The 17,292-nt window shown below is 40.3% G+C and overlaps 1 protein-coding gene across 2 annotated transcripts in view; it reads right to left on the minus strand.

The window, feature by feature from the left end:
• The window catches only part of ANXA2 (annexin A2), a 34,586-nt gene that overhangs the window by 13,663 nt on the left and 3,631 nt on the right, over positions 1 to 17,292 (minus strand). For both annotated transcript variants that reach the window (XM_064456637.1, XM_064456636.1), the window contains exons 2-3: positions 12,777 to 12,836; positions 7,410 to 7,509 (exon numbers count right to left, since the gene is read on the minus strand). In XM_064456637.1, the coding sequence (XP_064312707.1) occupies positions 7,410 to 7,509; positions 12,777 to 12,824 (148 nt within the window). In that variant the 5' untranslated portion in view covers positions 12,825 to 12,836. The remainder of the gene's footprint in view (positions 1 to 7,409; positions 7,510 to 12,776; positions 12,837 to 17,292) is intronic.

Below are 17,292 nucleotides of genomic sequence, written 5' to 3' on the forward strand. Positions count from 1 at the left end.
CTTCTCATTTTCCCCGCTTCACTTGCTGCTCTCCAACTGGATTCTCCTACACTTGCATTCTTTGGACTGGCACAGTTCTTCCTCTCATCACAATTCTTATCTGCAGCTTGGTCTTGGCGACTCAAAAGGTATCCCAGAGCCTGGTTAGACTTGAGGCTCTTGAGCTTCTTGAGATGAACCTGGAGCATCTGACTTATCTCCGTATCCTGAGATAGGGCTTAAACCCAACGACATACAATTACCACACCCTGCAAACACCCATGTCTCTCAAAGCGGTCTCTGCAAGGACAGCTACCCTTTGTTTATTCATATCAGCAGAAAAAAATCCAGACAAGTTGTAGTTATATTCCCTTAACTAAGTATTACCGTTTTATTAAACATTTTCTCTTACTATGAGTGCTTAGAGAAACTGCCTTTGCATGAAGCCAGTCTCCATTACTCAATGGAAAATGTTTAGAAATGAAGCCCCCCTGCCACAAGGTAAAACAAAAGAATTGTTAGCAACAGATACGGTGCAGCCAGGGGGAAAAAAGAGTTAGGGTAACAAATAAGAAAACCAGTGTGGCACAATGACACTGAATGTATCTGAACAGAACTGAAAAGGTCAGCCCAGGTGTACTTAATCAAATGGTAGGTGGTTGAAATTTCCAAAGGCCTGGGGGTGAGGACACACTAGCTTGCTCAACTAAACTCTTATTTTGAATTTAATTTTCTTACTCTGTAGAAATAGCAAACACAACTACACTTTTCTTAGAATGCTTTGTAAAAAGATACAAGTGAAACAATTTGAGTCCCTTTCCCCAATTCTCCAATGCATATTTGTGCCTGTATTGCTGAATTCAGCCCCTAGGTAAAATGTCCATTTGTATTTCATGAACATTATTGATTAACCAAAGCTCTGGACATCCCATTCAAACACATGTGGAAAATAACAGCACAGCTGGAAGTAATGTCCAGATAATGAAGTCTTCCAAACAGAAGAGTGAGCATAGCTTATAAATGGATGGACAGAGGAGACAGCCAGAACAGATCATTGTTACACTCAAATATCAAGCTAACCTATCGCTATAGCTGTGTAACCATTTGTTTTGGACTATTTCTGGAGTGACTGGATGAAGCTTAGAAGAGGCAAAACTATTTCTAAATATTGCATGTCTAATACAGTGCATAGTCTTCTGCAAAAGAAAGATAATGTGTAACTAGTTATTTTTTCTGGTGAGTTGCATGCCAGGTTTTGAAGCAAATAGGTAGCTCTACTCTAAAGGTCAGAACAAGCCCAGAGTTTCGACTTGGGTCTCTCCATTTATGGCAAGTGTTATGAATGGCTTCTTTCACATTTACACACACATCAGCGTAAGTTATGTTTTTTTGATAAAAAACAGGAAGTAAGGACTGCATGGGCAGCTACTAGCAGGCTCAGATCCCTGCCAGAATTCATCTCCATTTATTTTCCTTATTACCCAAAGCAACCTCACCGAAACTTGAAACAAAAGACTGCAACAGATTTTATAAAATTAATCATATAAAGTGTGAACGTTGCAAAAGACCTTTTAGCCCCTAGCTACAGAATCTAAAATGATGAGTCTAATCCAAAATTCCTTTCTCCCTCTTCACATTTTTCATGATGAAATACTGTACATGATAGCCTCGCGTCCTTAGCTCATGCTGAGGCAGACTTACATCAGCATTCCTACTCACACAAGCTTGGCCTGCAAAGTCAAAAGGCCCTGGAAAGCATCATATGTCTTAGTTAGAAAGTTTGATCTGGAAACATGCTGACTGCATGTTTCAGCTATAATCTGCTCCTTCACATTTTAAAGTGTTCCCATTTTATAAAAGAAAACAAATTCTCCCAGTCCAGAAATGGCCACACAGAGACAGACACGCAGACACTGGGTTTTTCAGCTGTTGCAGGGCCACAGCCTAGGCCAATATCTTAAGCTTTTTAATAAATTCTAAATTTAAACTATTCTTGCCATTCAAAAATGGCAAATGACATGTTCAAGTTTTATCACAATTCTCACAGATTCGAAGCCCACAAACGACTGCATCCAAGTTTCTTATTCGTAAGCTTTGCGGATGGAAATACAAAGTTAACTCATTGCTCTGGCATTTAATGGAAAAATCAGTGCTTGTACTTCACACTTGGGAATCATGCTGCATGGACAGGATGCTGACTCACATCTGCTGAGGTGGGGTGGAGCAGCTTAAACATTTTTCTTTGCTGTTCACTAAAAATCTCTGGAAGTTTCAGGCTAATGAAACAGAAGTTATTTCCAAATTTGTTTTGGCTTGGCAGATTTTATCAGCACATTTCTATCAATGGGCAACTGGAAACTAGACATTGTAGCTCACTTTTTTTTAAAAAAGAAGAAAATTCCTTACAGATGGAAATGTATTTGATGGGGTGGGTGGGGGAGGAGTAGACTGTAAAAAAAAAGCTCTCTGATTAATAACAACTTTTCTTCTAAAACAGGCAATCTGTTGTGCTGGTAAGATGGCAGTGTTATGGCTCAATCAGCTAAAAAAAGAGGAAATTAACATAACCAAAATGATCAGGTAGTTTGGGTTTTTTTGTTTGTTTAAGAGAGACTGTATTTTAATTTCCACAGCCCAAAATGTTCAGCATTGTTCTGAACAAAATGGATAATATGGACAGTCACTTAACTTTCTAGGACCAGGTGAGAACAGAGCTAACATACTTTAATTTTGCAAGAGCTGGTGTACATTCATTCAGCTCATTTACTGGAATTCTGTTCTCCTAAGTTTCATTTTCAAAGGCAGCATGGATAGAATACCAGAAGCTGTTTCTGTCCTAACAGCATCTAGGTACTAGAGAGATCGTCAATCTATATGAATGAATGAAATGGGATTGCAGCTGGCCTCAAATTATTAGTGGGAGATGCATGTGATTAGCCCTTGTGAGAGCTCAACACCACTCTATCTGGTACCAACACAGTCCTGGTACCAACACAGTCCTAGGACTATGTGACTGAGCTCATGATCTGCATTGTCTTATTTTCCTTAGATAAAACCCTGATCCCACTGTAGTCAAAGGGAAAAATGTAGGTAAGACAAGACCATAATTTCAGCTCTGCTATCTTGCTTAGCAGGATTTCACCAAACCCAAACCATGTTTAGGTTTGGGATATTGGCAATGAGATATTTCTTTACTGATACTGTTAACATTCTAAATATGTGACTGATGCAGTTTGGTGTATTTCAGGCACTATCCTCCCCCACCAGCATGTCAACAGATTTCCTCTAAACTTTTACTTCATAACATTAAAAACTCTGTTGAAAGTAATGGGCATGTTGGATATACTAGAGAAACAGTGAATTCAATCTTACAGAAAACCTGTTATGGTTTACACCTCATCATTGTTTTACCAATTTCTGGATATAATGAATTTATTATATATGTATGTTCTAAGCACTTTCTTACCACAAGCCTGTGTTTGAATTCTGCCAGTCATGGAGTAGAAAAGCATACCATGAGACCTCAATGAAAGGTTGTGGTTGAGGTTACAAGTAATTAACCACTCACAACCTAGTCTGAGAATAAAATTATTTAACAAAGTATTTGAGGCCCACAAAGTCACAATGCTAGGGAATAACTCTGAAACAGAAAAAAAGAGACACTTCAGCAGTCTTCTTTCCTACAAAGAATTAAAAGGAAACCTAACATGCTGTTAGTACTCTTCTAGTTAGTTAGTTTCTTCTATTTAGGCTCATATAGTTGAGCTAATCTCTACACATGGCACAAAGGAGCTTTATACAGAAATTAAAACAGCCTCTTGTCTTACACAGCAGAAAGCCAACATTTACAAAGGACATGCTAAGGCACTAGATGAATTCGCTAGAAAAACTAAATAGCATCCAAATAAATGTCATTGCTGTGCCAGTTTCATTACAAAAGGACCAAGCCAGAACTCTAACAAGTTATTTCCATTATGCAAACTCTAGGCTGAACTACTGCAAACTGATTATAAAATCATCTAGTGCCTTTTTTGCACATCCCCCTTTCTAGGCTATATATACATATATAAACCCCTGCATTTAATTCAGCTCCACTCAAAGCTCAGCAAAGGGCTGGGCAATATAGGTGTGCAGTATAGTTTTTGCAGGTAGATCTAAGCCCCAATAAACACATTACACCATTTCCCACAGATCCCACAATAGATAAATAAATTCCTCAGAGGTTGGCTATCTATCTGAAGAGTGTGAATTAATGCTGGAATATTTAGATATTATACAGAGCAGAAGAGTCAGACACTCTACCCCAGATCTTTGCCCTAAAACAAATATATGGCTTTTATTTAGCCAGTAAAATAAGTTTTACCCATTTTACACACAGTCACCAAAATGGAGATGCATCACTCTGATTCAGGGAGTTTGCATTATTAGGAAACAGCTGGGTGATTAATTGCACGGTAACTTTTCAAAAATGGGCCATCCTGACAGTAAATACCGTACTTGCGTATTGTTTATATAAAAATGCAGAAGGTATACCCAAATGATTTTTTTCCCCAGAGATAAGACTTCATGGGATATAATACCCATAGTACTGCTATAAAGGATACAGTTTGAAAGACTGCTTTGATAATTGTGAAATACAGACCCATTATAGCATGTAAAGACCTAGATTTTCAAAACAAAGAAAGGGCTTGGATTTCAGGTACCAGCGGTCCTTTATCCTGTATAGAGTAAAGCCCCCTAAATGCTTGGTTCTTATGCCCATGTTTTTTGACACTGACTACCTCAACCACAAAAAAGAGCTTGCGTATTTATTTACAACCTGACCTGTAATATCTCTCCATCTTAAAACAGAATGAGGAAGTCATTATTACTCTTTACAATTCTACGATAACTTACATTGCTTATTTCTACCCTCTGCATAAAATGCAAACTAATTGCTAGAGAATCGGTAATACTTCCTAGGGAAAAGGTAGCTGCTGTGGGTATGTACTGTTTGTTTATTATGAGTGTTATATTTTGAGCTCAAGAACTACAAAAATATTTCCCAGAAATATTTTAAAACTTTTTCTTGCAGAAGAATTTCCCTGCATAGCTGCTTACATCACTGTTTGTAGAAAACCAGTTCTTGTCTGGATGATGCAGAATTTTCATTTGGGAAAAACCCCGTAAATTTTAGAGAGCTCACATTTTGGCAAATTTTCTGACTTAGCAGATGAAAATATCCTGTAACCAAGCATTCAAAGTACAGGGAAACAGTACCCGGAAGAAGGGCCCTAACAGTCTTGGTCTTCATTCCCCCTCCCCGCCTCCAATACTTCCTTTGAGAGAGTCTTTATGGTGGAAGATTCAGTATTACAACCATAAAAGGATTCTCCCCTTTAAAGACACCTTCCCAAAAAAGCTCCTGCATAACAAGCTAATAAGCAGAGACAAGCTAAATCCTACAAACATGCAGGTCCATGAATAAGTTTCCCTAAGTGCTGGTTTTGGCTGAGAAGGGGTTAATTCTCCTCACTGTGGGGGTTGGCTAGCTTTCCAGCTTCCCGCGCTCTGCCGCGTGGCGGGGGGGGCTGGGAGGGGCGGGGCCATGGTGGGGGCGGCTGACCCCGACTGGCCAATGGCAGGTTCATTCCATACCATGTGACACCATGACCAATATATTGAGGTGGGGGCAGTAGCAGCGCCAGCACGGAGGCGGTGCGGCGCCGGGCGGTGAGCGGCTGCGGCGCGGGCAGTTCGTTCCGGCGGTTCGTTCCCCCTCTCCCCTCCCTTCCCCCCCCCCACCGGGGCTTTGCGCCTCTCGTTGTTCTCCTTTACATTGCATTTCTACTGTTGTTTTCTTTTAATTTTAATTATTAAACTGTTCTTATCCCAACCCACGAGCGTTACCCTTCTGATTCTCTCCCCCATCTACCGGTGGGGCAGTGAGAGAGCGACTGTGTGGGGCTGAGCTGCCGCTAAACCACGACACCCTATTTTTTGTTCAAATGGTTGGGAGTCATCTTTCTAACAAAGTGTTTCCATGTATTTTAAAAACAAACTCAAACTGCTCATCTTCACTGGAAGAAAGTGAAAAAATGATGAGAGCTTGATTTTTCTGACTAGAAAAGCTTTTGTACTGCCTACGATATGACAATTTCATTTTGCATTAACAGCTTGAGTGTAAATTTGTACCTATCCTGAAAGTCTGATGGTATATTTGACATATTTAGATTTGCCCTATAATCAGAGCTGTAAAATATGATTAAGCCTAGACAACACTCTATGTACACACAACGCATCTTCTGCCAACACACAATGACATTTACTCCTTCTCTTGCAAGAGAATTTTTAAAATAAAAACCATAAAATGATTCAAAATCAGAACTGAACCTACTTCAATGAGCAGACAAGGGATTTCTCCAGTTCAATTAAGAAATCTTGTGAAAGGAAGCCTCATGCTTGTTAGGGAGGGGCAATATTTTACATTTTATAGCAAGTCAAACATGTGCTTTGCTGGCACTGATGGAAGACTCTCCAGTTGTTTCTGATGAAAAACTGTTTGGCTTTTAAATTTCTCCTTCTCCTGACATGTAGGCAAAAGACTTGGCAGTTCCAGCTATGCCCAGCTGTTGCTCTTCTGCCTGGAGGAAATCTGGAAAGTGTGGCACACCCTTTCTTTGTTACAGAGCAGAGGAGAGAGAGGGAGGATCACGGCCCTGGGAGTATCCACAAGGTATTACTCCAGAGTTGTAGATCATACTCCTGTACTCCTGATAGTTTCAGTATACCAGGCTTTTCCATGCAGCTGCATCTCGTCCCTGCTCCATCATGGTCTCCTAATAGTCGGTGGAGGATCCTGACACTGATATAAGGAGATGGAAACTTACCTGTGGGCCTGGCTCATAGAAGCAAAGGACTCTCACATTGCCCTGCCTCTGAAATACTGCAACGTGATTTCCAAAACCATATTCTGTTGTTTCTAGGACTTTCTTTGACCCCAAATTAATACAAGATACATGAGCATCTGGTTCAAAACCCAGAAGAAAAGTGTTCAAATAATCCCTATTCAGCTGTCTAGAGCACTGAAAGGAAGAAGAAATATCAAATCCAACAATCCAGTAGAAATCTGTGATTCAGAGCTTTACTGCCACAGAAGTTGACACCTCATTCTCAGTGGCAGAAAAGTAATAGAATTTGAAGTACTGCTGAGTCAAGAGAAAAAAATGGACATATTCACTGACAACCTCAACTCTTGGCCACAAACTTCAAAATCATATTCAAAGTGTGTAGAGTTCAAAATCTAACTTGGTCAAGATTTCATGAGTGAGGTCTGAGAAATCCAGCACCTCCTAAAACAGGCATCCTTGAGTAAGGATATTAAAACATTGGTCTTGGGACACAGTACAATTTGGTTGGTTGGCTGGTTGTTTTTTGCCCATGTTCCTCACCTTTGGTCTTGATGGCAGTTTCTATGGCTGCAGCATCCCGTTCAGCATCAAAATTTGAATAGGCCTTAACTGTGGCATATGCACTTGGTGGGAGAGAATGCTAGAAGAAAAAGAAGAAAAATGAGCTCAAAGTTAAATCATGTCATCCTGTCCACACTGCAGTTAATAAAACATGTGCCTCTTGGTTAACTGGTATTTAGCCAGCAAATTTTAAATACAAGAACTACCGTTGGTTATCTGTGAAAATGGAATTCTGCGAAGAGCCACCAAACTCTGTTATCCTGATTCATGTTGTCCAGAAATCCACTCACAGCCAGGCTTATTATAACAATGAATATATATAAATGGATACATATTATTGCAGCAAAAACCTAACACATTCCAAGTTTACTCACTAAACCTCAAAATTCTGAAATTTTGAGTTTTCTGGCTAGATCTGAAGGAAATCGACTACAGAAAGCTAATTCAAAAAAAGTTTAAGTATCTGCATGAAAATCTGAAGTATTTGAGATTTGATGCCATTACTTTGGATTACAGGCTACAATTTTAAAAAAGTAGAGGGAGATGGAAGGCTAACAACAAGTAAGTCAGAAAAAGTTTTGTGCCCAATCTCATGGACTTTAAAAGATAATACCAAGAAAACCCTTTAAAGCCTATCATTCTAGAAAGCAGAAGTTACAATTTCCTTTTGAAACTCTATACCGGCAGATACTTGGTTTAAGCAGCTTGGGGCTAACAAAACCAAATGACATTTCAAATTACTGCTGCTAAAAATAAGGGGACTTGCAGGTAAGTTCACTTAGTAAATAGTCACAACATTTTAGAAGCTATCAGATTTAATCAGCTGTTTATTACTGTCCTCTCCTGAAGATTATAGCTTCAAATAAGAAGTCATCAGAATAGAGATCCAATTTTTATCAACTCATTCAGTGTAAGCGAACAGTTTAGCTTGCATCACCTCCCATGGGCAGGTTAAACTGAACCACAGTTTTTCATATAAATAGCTGAGAAATATTCACAAATCCCACCCTGCTGAGTTCAATTTAGAGACCTAAACCTCTGGCAGAAAGGTGTAGTGACTAACACCTGAAATTGCCACAGTTGTTTAAGTGAATGAACAACTAAGCTTTCTTTGTAAAGATCCCCAGAAACTTTTGTTTCAGTCCTTAACTCCAACAGAAAGCTGGGTTCTTAAACAGGACTAAGCTATCTTAAAGTCCCTGGAGGATCTTTTTACATGAAGATTATTAAAAGGAGGGCAAGCTTTATCTAAAAAATGCCATGGTTTTTTACTATATTTGACTCTAACCTGTAGAAGTCACACTGCCCCGAACAGATTCCTCTGGTACCAACCACTGTACCTTCTGGAGACAATCTGTGTTGTGCTGTGGAGATGGGAAGTAACAAAAGCACCAATGAACGGAACCATTCATTCTTTTGCCTCTTACCATCAGCTCAATCTAGCAAAAGTGGCCCCAGTTTGGCCCATGGCCACACCACAACACACAGCCTTTCCTGTTAGCAGATCAAATTGCTAACAAAAACAGTAAATGGATATGTGCAATGCAGCCTCAGAGAAATCTGTGTGTCTGAAAGATTCCTAAACCAAAACCCATTAGTATACACAGTCATGCGGCGCTTCTATCTTATTAACCAGCACTGCTGGACAATCTGAAGCAAGTCACCTGGTGAGCTTAGCAGAGTTGGTTACCTCTCCTTCCACTCTGCTTGAAGTATTTTCTGAGTCATTTGGACAGAGTATTTTTCTGTAAGATGATATAATACACTGGGTAAATACACAGCATATTTGCAATTTGGGAGCCATCTTTTGCTCTGTCCTTCCACTCAATGTAAGCAACAAGTTGGATTCAGATCCCCTGACACTGGCCAGAAGACCCAGGAAGCACCATGTACATATGTATACCCAAAAAAAGACAGAAACCTTCTGCTGGCTACTCTACGAGTAAATGGACTGTCTTCAAATTCAGCAACCACAAAGATTATGCTTTACTCTCTCAGGTAACTGTCTGAGTACTTCTGTGGAGTAGCCACAGGCTTCTCAGGGTGATTATTCTGCCTATTAAAACCAGCCATTTAAATTCCAGACTATATGGACTCAAGTTACTCTGGTATACTACTATATATGACAGTGTGAGTACTGTATGTTTTCAGACAAGAGTTTCTCCAACTGACTTTCCATTTAGTTCAATACGAAATTTCCAGGATCTGACAGTAGAAGTCCAGCTAATGTGCAACTGCACAAGCAGTCTGGGCCAGACTAAAGCAAAGAAATTTTTTTTTCCTCCCCACATATCTGGCATGCTTCAGAGGTCCTCCAAACTGGTTTACTTCCTCTGAGCTTGATGAATTCAATCCTGTTGGGAAAAGCAGAACATGAGGGAGAAGCATATATCACTAACAGGAAAGTGGAAGGGGATTAATTTCGTCTAAAAAACCAGGACCCTTTCAAGGCATCTACATCTCAGTAATCCCTGTCCTTGAAAAAAATCATCAGTCACATTTGAAAACTGAGTAACTTGACATCACCCAGCAAGTAACCTATAAAGTCTTGACTAAAACATAGGCTTCCAGTTCTCAGCGCAAAGATGGAGCACAGGATGAAGCATAACAGCAATACTTTCCTTACAGAATCTTTCTATACCCTCTTGTGCAGAAGCTGCAAGCAGAGGTTAACTTCAGATCAACTCCCTCTTTTCCTTAAAGGAGGAAGAAGATAATACCAGACTGAAGCAAGCAGGCCAGTTTCTTTGTCTTGAAACAAATCAATCGCTATACCACTGATGCGGAATGCACAATTTCCTTATTGCACAAGACAGGACTTGGGTTCAGCTGCGACTATTCTATACCCTCAAGGTTAAAAGCCTTTTTATCTGAGAAAAATGGGTGGTTGAAGTACTGTGTTTCACATCAGTTAACTTACTGAATCATTGCTTAGGGGAACTGGGCAAATCCTTATGCAAACTAGCTGCTCAATAATTCTGGCTTCCAACTTAGGATCTACAGAACAAACCAGCTGCCTGGTATTTCTTACACTCTACAGCAGGATTTCTGATGAAAATGATGACACGGAAAACATTAGACTTTTGCAACTACTCACAAGCATCATGGAAAAAACATTTCTGCCCTTGAGAATAGATTGCTCAAATATTATTCCAAAAGTAATTCTCTGTTGAAACAAACATGGCCAAGAAATCTGAAGAGTTGACTGCTTTTGGAGTACAAAATCAGCTTTGTTACTTACCTACAGCGCACTAGCCAGTTCTTTGCAACAGCTCTTTCAAAAAGATCATGTGGTGTAATTTATTTCACAACAAGTAACAAAAATAGGCAAAAAGTTTGCTCGTACTGAGCTCAGATCTGGAGTTACCAGCTATAAAAGTATAGCAAGTTTATAAGCAACATGATGAAATAATGCATGCATAAGATTCACTTCCTCTTCAGTGACAATCACAGAACCACAAATTCATGGCGTGGTATCCTGACACTACACTGGTAACCCTACCATCTAACGTTGCAATGTAAGAAAACAAAGAGAGCATGGCTTTCTGGTATTTCAATAAAACTATCAAGCAAATGCAGATGTGGTGGAAAACACACAATCAAAACCAAGATTCTTTACACTATTCAAAATAGAAAATGAGAAAAGAAGTTTGAGAAAATAGTTTTTTCAAGAGGTAGTTTGGTTTTGGTGACAATCACTACAGGAATCAGATCCCCAATATTTTCATCTCCATTAAGTAATGTTCTCCATTTTTAATTGGAAAAAATAAAAAAAAAGAAAGAAAAAGAAAAGAAAACTCAGAAGATATCAGCAAAAGTGAACACATTTCCATCTTCTCTTATCATCTTTAACTCACTTGTTCCTTTGGAAGAAAGAGGGACCACAGATGTGAATTAGCCACTTAGTTTGTCCTCTTATCTCCTTCATATGGCCCAGCACATGAATATGGCTCATGCTACTGGCCAGTGTGGATAATCACTGGAGGTAACTTAGAAATTAAACTTATATTTTTAGAAAAGGTACAGCATTGAAGAAGCTTTCAAGGTGGAGTGCAGCTGATATGTGAGGAATCCATTCTACAGAAGTTCCCTAGTAACTTTAGATGTCGGCAATGCCAGGAGAACTTGGCATACTGACTCTAAGAAGAGTTGTCTGGAGGGTGGAGCAGTGTGAAGGCATTGCTGCCAGGCTCTGTGATAAATAGGAACTCGAGGTACCATGGAGCTGGTGCGCTGGATATTTGCTACCCTGGGCCAACAGTCAGTCATACTTTTGACAAAATGCTGTTCTTTTGGTGAACTTTGCTCATTATATCATTATAATACCGAAACACACCTCCATCCCAAAAGTTACCCGCCTCTATGGTGTGACCACCCCTCACTGGGCATGCGCTTTCAACTTCTTCTAGTCTACGCTTCTAAACGTAAAGTGAGGAGATTTTACACCAATCATAATAAAGGTATGTATGACTAGAGCTACTCAAGCTCCACCTGAAAGATAAAAATAGTATAAAATGTGTGAAGAGAAAGAGGGTGTTAGGGAAGATACCACTGCATACCACTCTGACTTCTGGGACCAGTCGATGGGCTGAGCCCCTCTCCCCCCCCATCAGGACACCTTTGGGTAAGATTGGAAACCTCTACAGAGCCACTTTAAATCCCTAACATATTAGAGCTGCTTTTCTTCATATTAGAGTAGCTTCATATTTGTTTAGCATACTTGTAGCCTAGCAGTGTACTCTTATCTTTGGCATTTATTTGTGTCTTGTAACCAGCAATCTTATCACCAGTAATCCAAAGAACCTGTGTATCTGTTGCTTTAATAAACTGCACTATTTGTTAATCTAGCTGTGATTGTTCTCATTGAACATAACCAGCCTGGGCATCTGCCAAATCAGTTACTAACAACAAATACTCTGATTAGTGGTTATTTCTACAACCCTTAAAAAATAAACTGTTGAACAAGTTTGAGACTAAGACTGGTCTTAGCCGCACCTAGACTCCTCTCAAAGAAGGAGTTTAGAAAGCAAGGGAGTCCTGTCTGAACCTCATGACTCAACGGTAGGAGCCACTCCTCAGACTCCTACTATTAACACAGCAGCCGGTCAGAAGAACTGTCATATTTAGTTGCCTCATATAATTGTCTTATGGCTTACAGCCGCTTTGTGACTGAAAACTGATCACTGCTGACTAGGTTTTTAGTCAACGTAAATTTAAGTAGAAGAGATGTGTGGAATATTGTAAACTGTTCAGTTCAGTACAATTGTTGGTAGAGAGCTCAGTAAAAGAAACAAGATGTGGCATTTAAGTAAAACAAACTTTTTTTGTTTAGATAATACTACTTACATCTCCTTCAAGGCTGAGCTTGCTTAAAATTTCATGGACAGTAGACATCTTGAAAGAATGCTGGAGGAAGAGAAAAAAATAAAACAAGTAGACTTAAATATATTTATGATTATATCAGCATGTTATATAGTCCTAAAACGCTGCAGCACTGAAGGTGACATAGTCCAATGAATTGGCTAATCCCAAGCAAGAAAGCAGATTAAGAGTTTCCACACCACACTACCATTAATAATGAACAGTGAGAGGTCTTCATTCTATTGTACAATAAAAATTTATCTTTACTCCTTAAAAACCCCCCATTTCTTCTGCATTTTAAATACCTAAACTTAGGGACTGGAGAATCTCTACCTTAGAAACAGAATCAACTAAGCCTACAACTCAGCACTAGGAAAATTGTGCAGAAACATTATAACCTGGTCCAGCTCAAAGCCAAAAAGCAGCAACAGGTAGTAGCATTTAAATCAGATGCCCAGTTCCTCAAGTACTCAAGGAATACACTGAAACTATTTATATTCCTCCTGGACACAGGCCACAAATGCCTCCAGTATCGTATGGTTTTGTCATGGCTCCCCAGTAATAAGAATCACAGGACAAACACCAGTCAGTAACGTGATTGTCAGATACCAGGTAACAAGGACGCTCTTAAAACAATAGCTCCAAAAGTGACAGCCATTGAGGCAAGATAATTAATATCCTTGCTCCATTGCCAGAACCTGCATAATGCCTTGCTAACATGTATAAAGAAAAACAGGGAAAAACCCAGCCCTGAGATAGGTAATACATGTTGTAGAAATGAACATTGATGTGATATGCTTATGTTACAATGCCCTGTCTTTTTTCAACTCTGGTTTCTGGTCAGGGAAGTTTGCAAGAGCTGTATTACTGTTTTACTGGAAGGGTCTCTCAACTAAGGAGGAAATTTTTTCCAAAGGTTATAAGCCAGAGGCTTGATGCATTCCCAAAACTCTGCTCTCAAATTCCTCTACTGGAAGGACACTGCTACTCACACGACCTTCTAGCCATCCAGGTTGGCACCTTCTGCAAATGTTACTTTGCCTGTTGGAATTAAAGCTTGTTTCTCAGGAACTCTACAATCAAGCTATAGAGAGCATTATCAAACAGGGAAAAGAGTTGGCTTGATGAGAGGTAGGAGAGAAAGGACAGCAAGACCTCAAGATGAATGACATTCCACTAACTGATAACTAAGCCTGGAACCAAAATTGCACTGTTTTCAGCCTCACTGGGTGCCACTCCCTTCAATTCCACGCTGTCACCAGTTCCCCCAATCCAGCTCCCAGATACCACGCCCTCCAAGCCAACTCCCAGCTATTGTGCAGCCAGGCGTGGGTATGTTCTTTCAGCTGGTTTTCAGATTCTTTTTTTATCCTCCATCAGCCCCGACACTATCAGAAGAGTAACTTTCTCAGGCAAGTAGTACTAGCTGCCCAGGTAAATTTCCCAGACAAACCAAAATCCTCTCTACTCAATGACCAATCTGAAACCAAGAGCTCAGAGAACCAACGTGAAGTGTGAAATAGTTTCTTAATAATGGAGATCTGGTTAAAACTCTAGAACAAGTGTTTATTTTTTTGTTTTAGCTCTTGCAAACCTCCTGTACATCAAGAGGAAAGCCAAGAAATCCTTACTTGTAGCAGATATAGCAAGTGTTAAGAGAATAAAATGCAGAAACACAATTACATGGCTTTTGTTGCAAAATTGCTGTAATCACACCTTTTCTCACTTAGAATACAGAAAGAAAACCTTTCGTCTTCTGAAGCAACCTAGGTATAAGTAACAAAAGTAACTTAACTACAAAGAAAAATTAATATCCCAGGGGAGGAAAAATAAGACAGAGAATGAAAATCAGTCATGCATCAATTTACTGGAGAATAAACCTTTTTCAGAGCAAAAATCCAACCCAGCCCTGTAAAGATAGGCTGCAGAAGTTGTAGTAAGCTGCTACCTGCTGTTGGCAGTATTAACCACGCTGGTTAGAGGCGGATAACTTATTACTGAGTTATTAAATCCTTAGTGGTTACTCTTAATAAAATGAAGTGCCTAACAATGAGACCTTTGTACTCTGATAGTATTACAACCAATAGCAAAGATGAGCAACTGAAGTCCTTTAGTCTTGCTCATCACAAAGAACTAAAAAACACCAGTGAAAGCTGAAGCAAAGCAACTGCAGTATAATCTTTTACTAAACAATCACTGAACAGCTTTTTGCAAGACTCCTGTTTCTAAATCAATTAAAAACCACATTGAATCAGGCTTGTTGGAACAAACCACTTGAACAGAATCCAGGAACAGAACTAACACACCCTCATGTAGATCTGGCACTGGGAAGTTCATATCATCAGCACACAACAATGCTATAGCAACGGACCGCCCATCAGCAGAAAGCTGGCAAAAGAAAGAATATGGAAGTTTTTGCAAGAATCTTTGCAGAGAAAGACCTTTACTCAGAGAACAAACACATCCCTTGTCACATCCTGCTTTGTAATGCCCTTGTATTTGAGAACAGACTCCCACTGTTCTCTGATGGGCTGATTTTATGTAGTTTTGACAAGCTCTGAGTGGGTTTGAACATGTAGAGAGAAAATGCTTGCACTAACTTGTTCTTCCTTACACTGGAAAAGAATCAGCTTCTACCTTCCAGCTGTAAACTAAAATACTTTGATGCCTTAAGGCAAGTTTCTACAACCGGTTTTCCTCCTAAATCCACATTACATAGTCCAAAATCATAATGTTATTCTACTAAAAGAAACAGCATCTGTTTTGACCTCAACCCCCACAGTAATCACTGGTTTGCAAATATGTTATTTTATTGGGCCTAGTCTAAGCTCAGTACCTTATCCCCATAACTGTTTGGTGATAGAAGAGTGTGTGTTTAAAACCAGCCCCATCTCTCAATACCCTGGAATAGTTCACGTACATTACAGCAGAAAAACCCCATGTAATCTATGGAAAAAAGTGTCAGGTATGCACAAACAACTACATTGCTCAACAAGCAGAGTCAGCATTTTAAGAAGCACTTATACTCTTGCAGACAGAGACTGAGCAAAGGGTGTTCCCAGACATCTGAGCCAAGGAAAAGGCATCCCCCAGAATGAGGGAATGGAAACTCACTCAGAGCACATTTGCATCAGGTCTCCAAAAACTAGGGCAAGGCCTGGCAACAGAGGAGATGAGGGAGAGCGAGGAACATTCACAATGTCTGCTGTAAATTAAATATAATAACTCAAAATAATTCATTTATATACAGTGCTAATCACGTGTACAAAGGAGCCTAGCTGGATCTCCCCAAATCACCTGATAGGGTTTAGCAGATCATTTAAAGCCACTACTTGGAGAAAAAAATATCTTTAAAGAAAAGGATTTCAAAAACCATTAAGCCACACTACCACAAACATACTTGAACTGTTCTATTCCACAGACACTGCTAATAATGCAGGAGATGTTCCATTCCAGGAAGATACTATGCACATACAAAATTAAGGACTTTTATTTCTTCCAATTCAAGTTATTCTCACTTCTGAGACTTTACAGAAAAACTTTCTTCTTTTTAAACAAGGCAAACCGTTCCATACATTAACTAATGGAAGCCATACTCACTAGGGCTGCTTGTCACAACTAGCTCCACCAACAGAAGACATACATAAGGATGGATCACTCAGAGGTTACAAAAGATTCTTTCATTCCTGACCTACGTGTCAGGGTCTGCACATCTCTGTGCAGACACACCATTTGCACATGAACATAACAACTAACATCAAACAGAATTAAAGCTTCCATGCATAAGAACACAACTTGCTCCTGCATGACTATCCTAAAATCATTACACATTTCTTCCGGTTAAAATACATAGCAACATTCCTTTGCCCTACCTCCCCTCCTCATTTGAGGAGCAGGAAGTGGTGTCCAAGCTGACTCAAGATACAAAAGGCAACAGCAAGGTCTCAGCAATTCTGCTCATGGCTGGGACAGGGTGGGAGACCTGTGCCGAAAGCCTGGCTCTGTGAGCAAGGAATTGCACAGGACTCCCTGGCACACTGTGAGTGAGAGCAAAGGCAAACCTCGGGTAAGGACTGGCTACCCAGAACAAGCCCTGCACAAGGGCTTCTCTTCTGCCCATGGCTGCGGCTGCATCTGCAGGAGTGCCAGCATTCGCAGCCACACCCTGGGGGAGAAGGGAACGGGCCGCTGCCCCAGGCAGAGCCAGGCACGGCGACGCGACCGGGCTCAGGCGCGGGGTAACACCAGCCTCGCTACACCGGAACAAATGCTGCCTTGAGCAGCGAGCGAGGCTGGCTGGCACAACAGACACAGCCCGAGTCTCTGCGAGGCTCCGGGCTGAAAAGCGAATTTAGTGTCATCGTTAATCCAGCTACGCCTTTCTGTACCTTAACGAGGAGAAAAAAGTATTTGGTGAAGTTTGACGAAGCTAGGGACCCGTTCCTCTTTCGTGAGCGCTGCCGCCACACCCAGTGTTAGTGCGGGGCGCACGAACCTCTCC

This window comes from Phalacrocorax carbo, chromosome 7 (genome assembly GCF_963921805.1).
Source record: "Phalacrocorax carbo chromosome 7, bPhaCar2.1, whole genome shotgun sequence".
Taxonomy (NCBI): domain Eukaryota; kingdom Metazoa; phylum Chordata; class Aves; order Suliformes; family Phalacrocoracidae; genus Phalacrocorax; species Phalacrocorax carbo.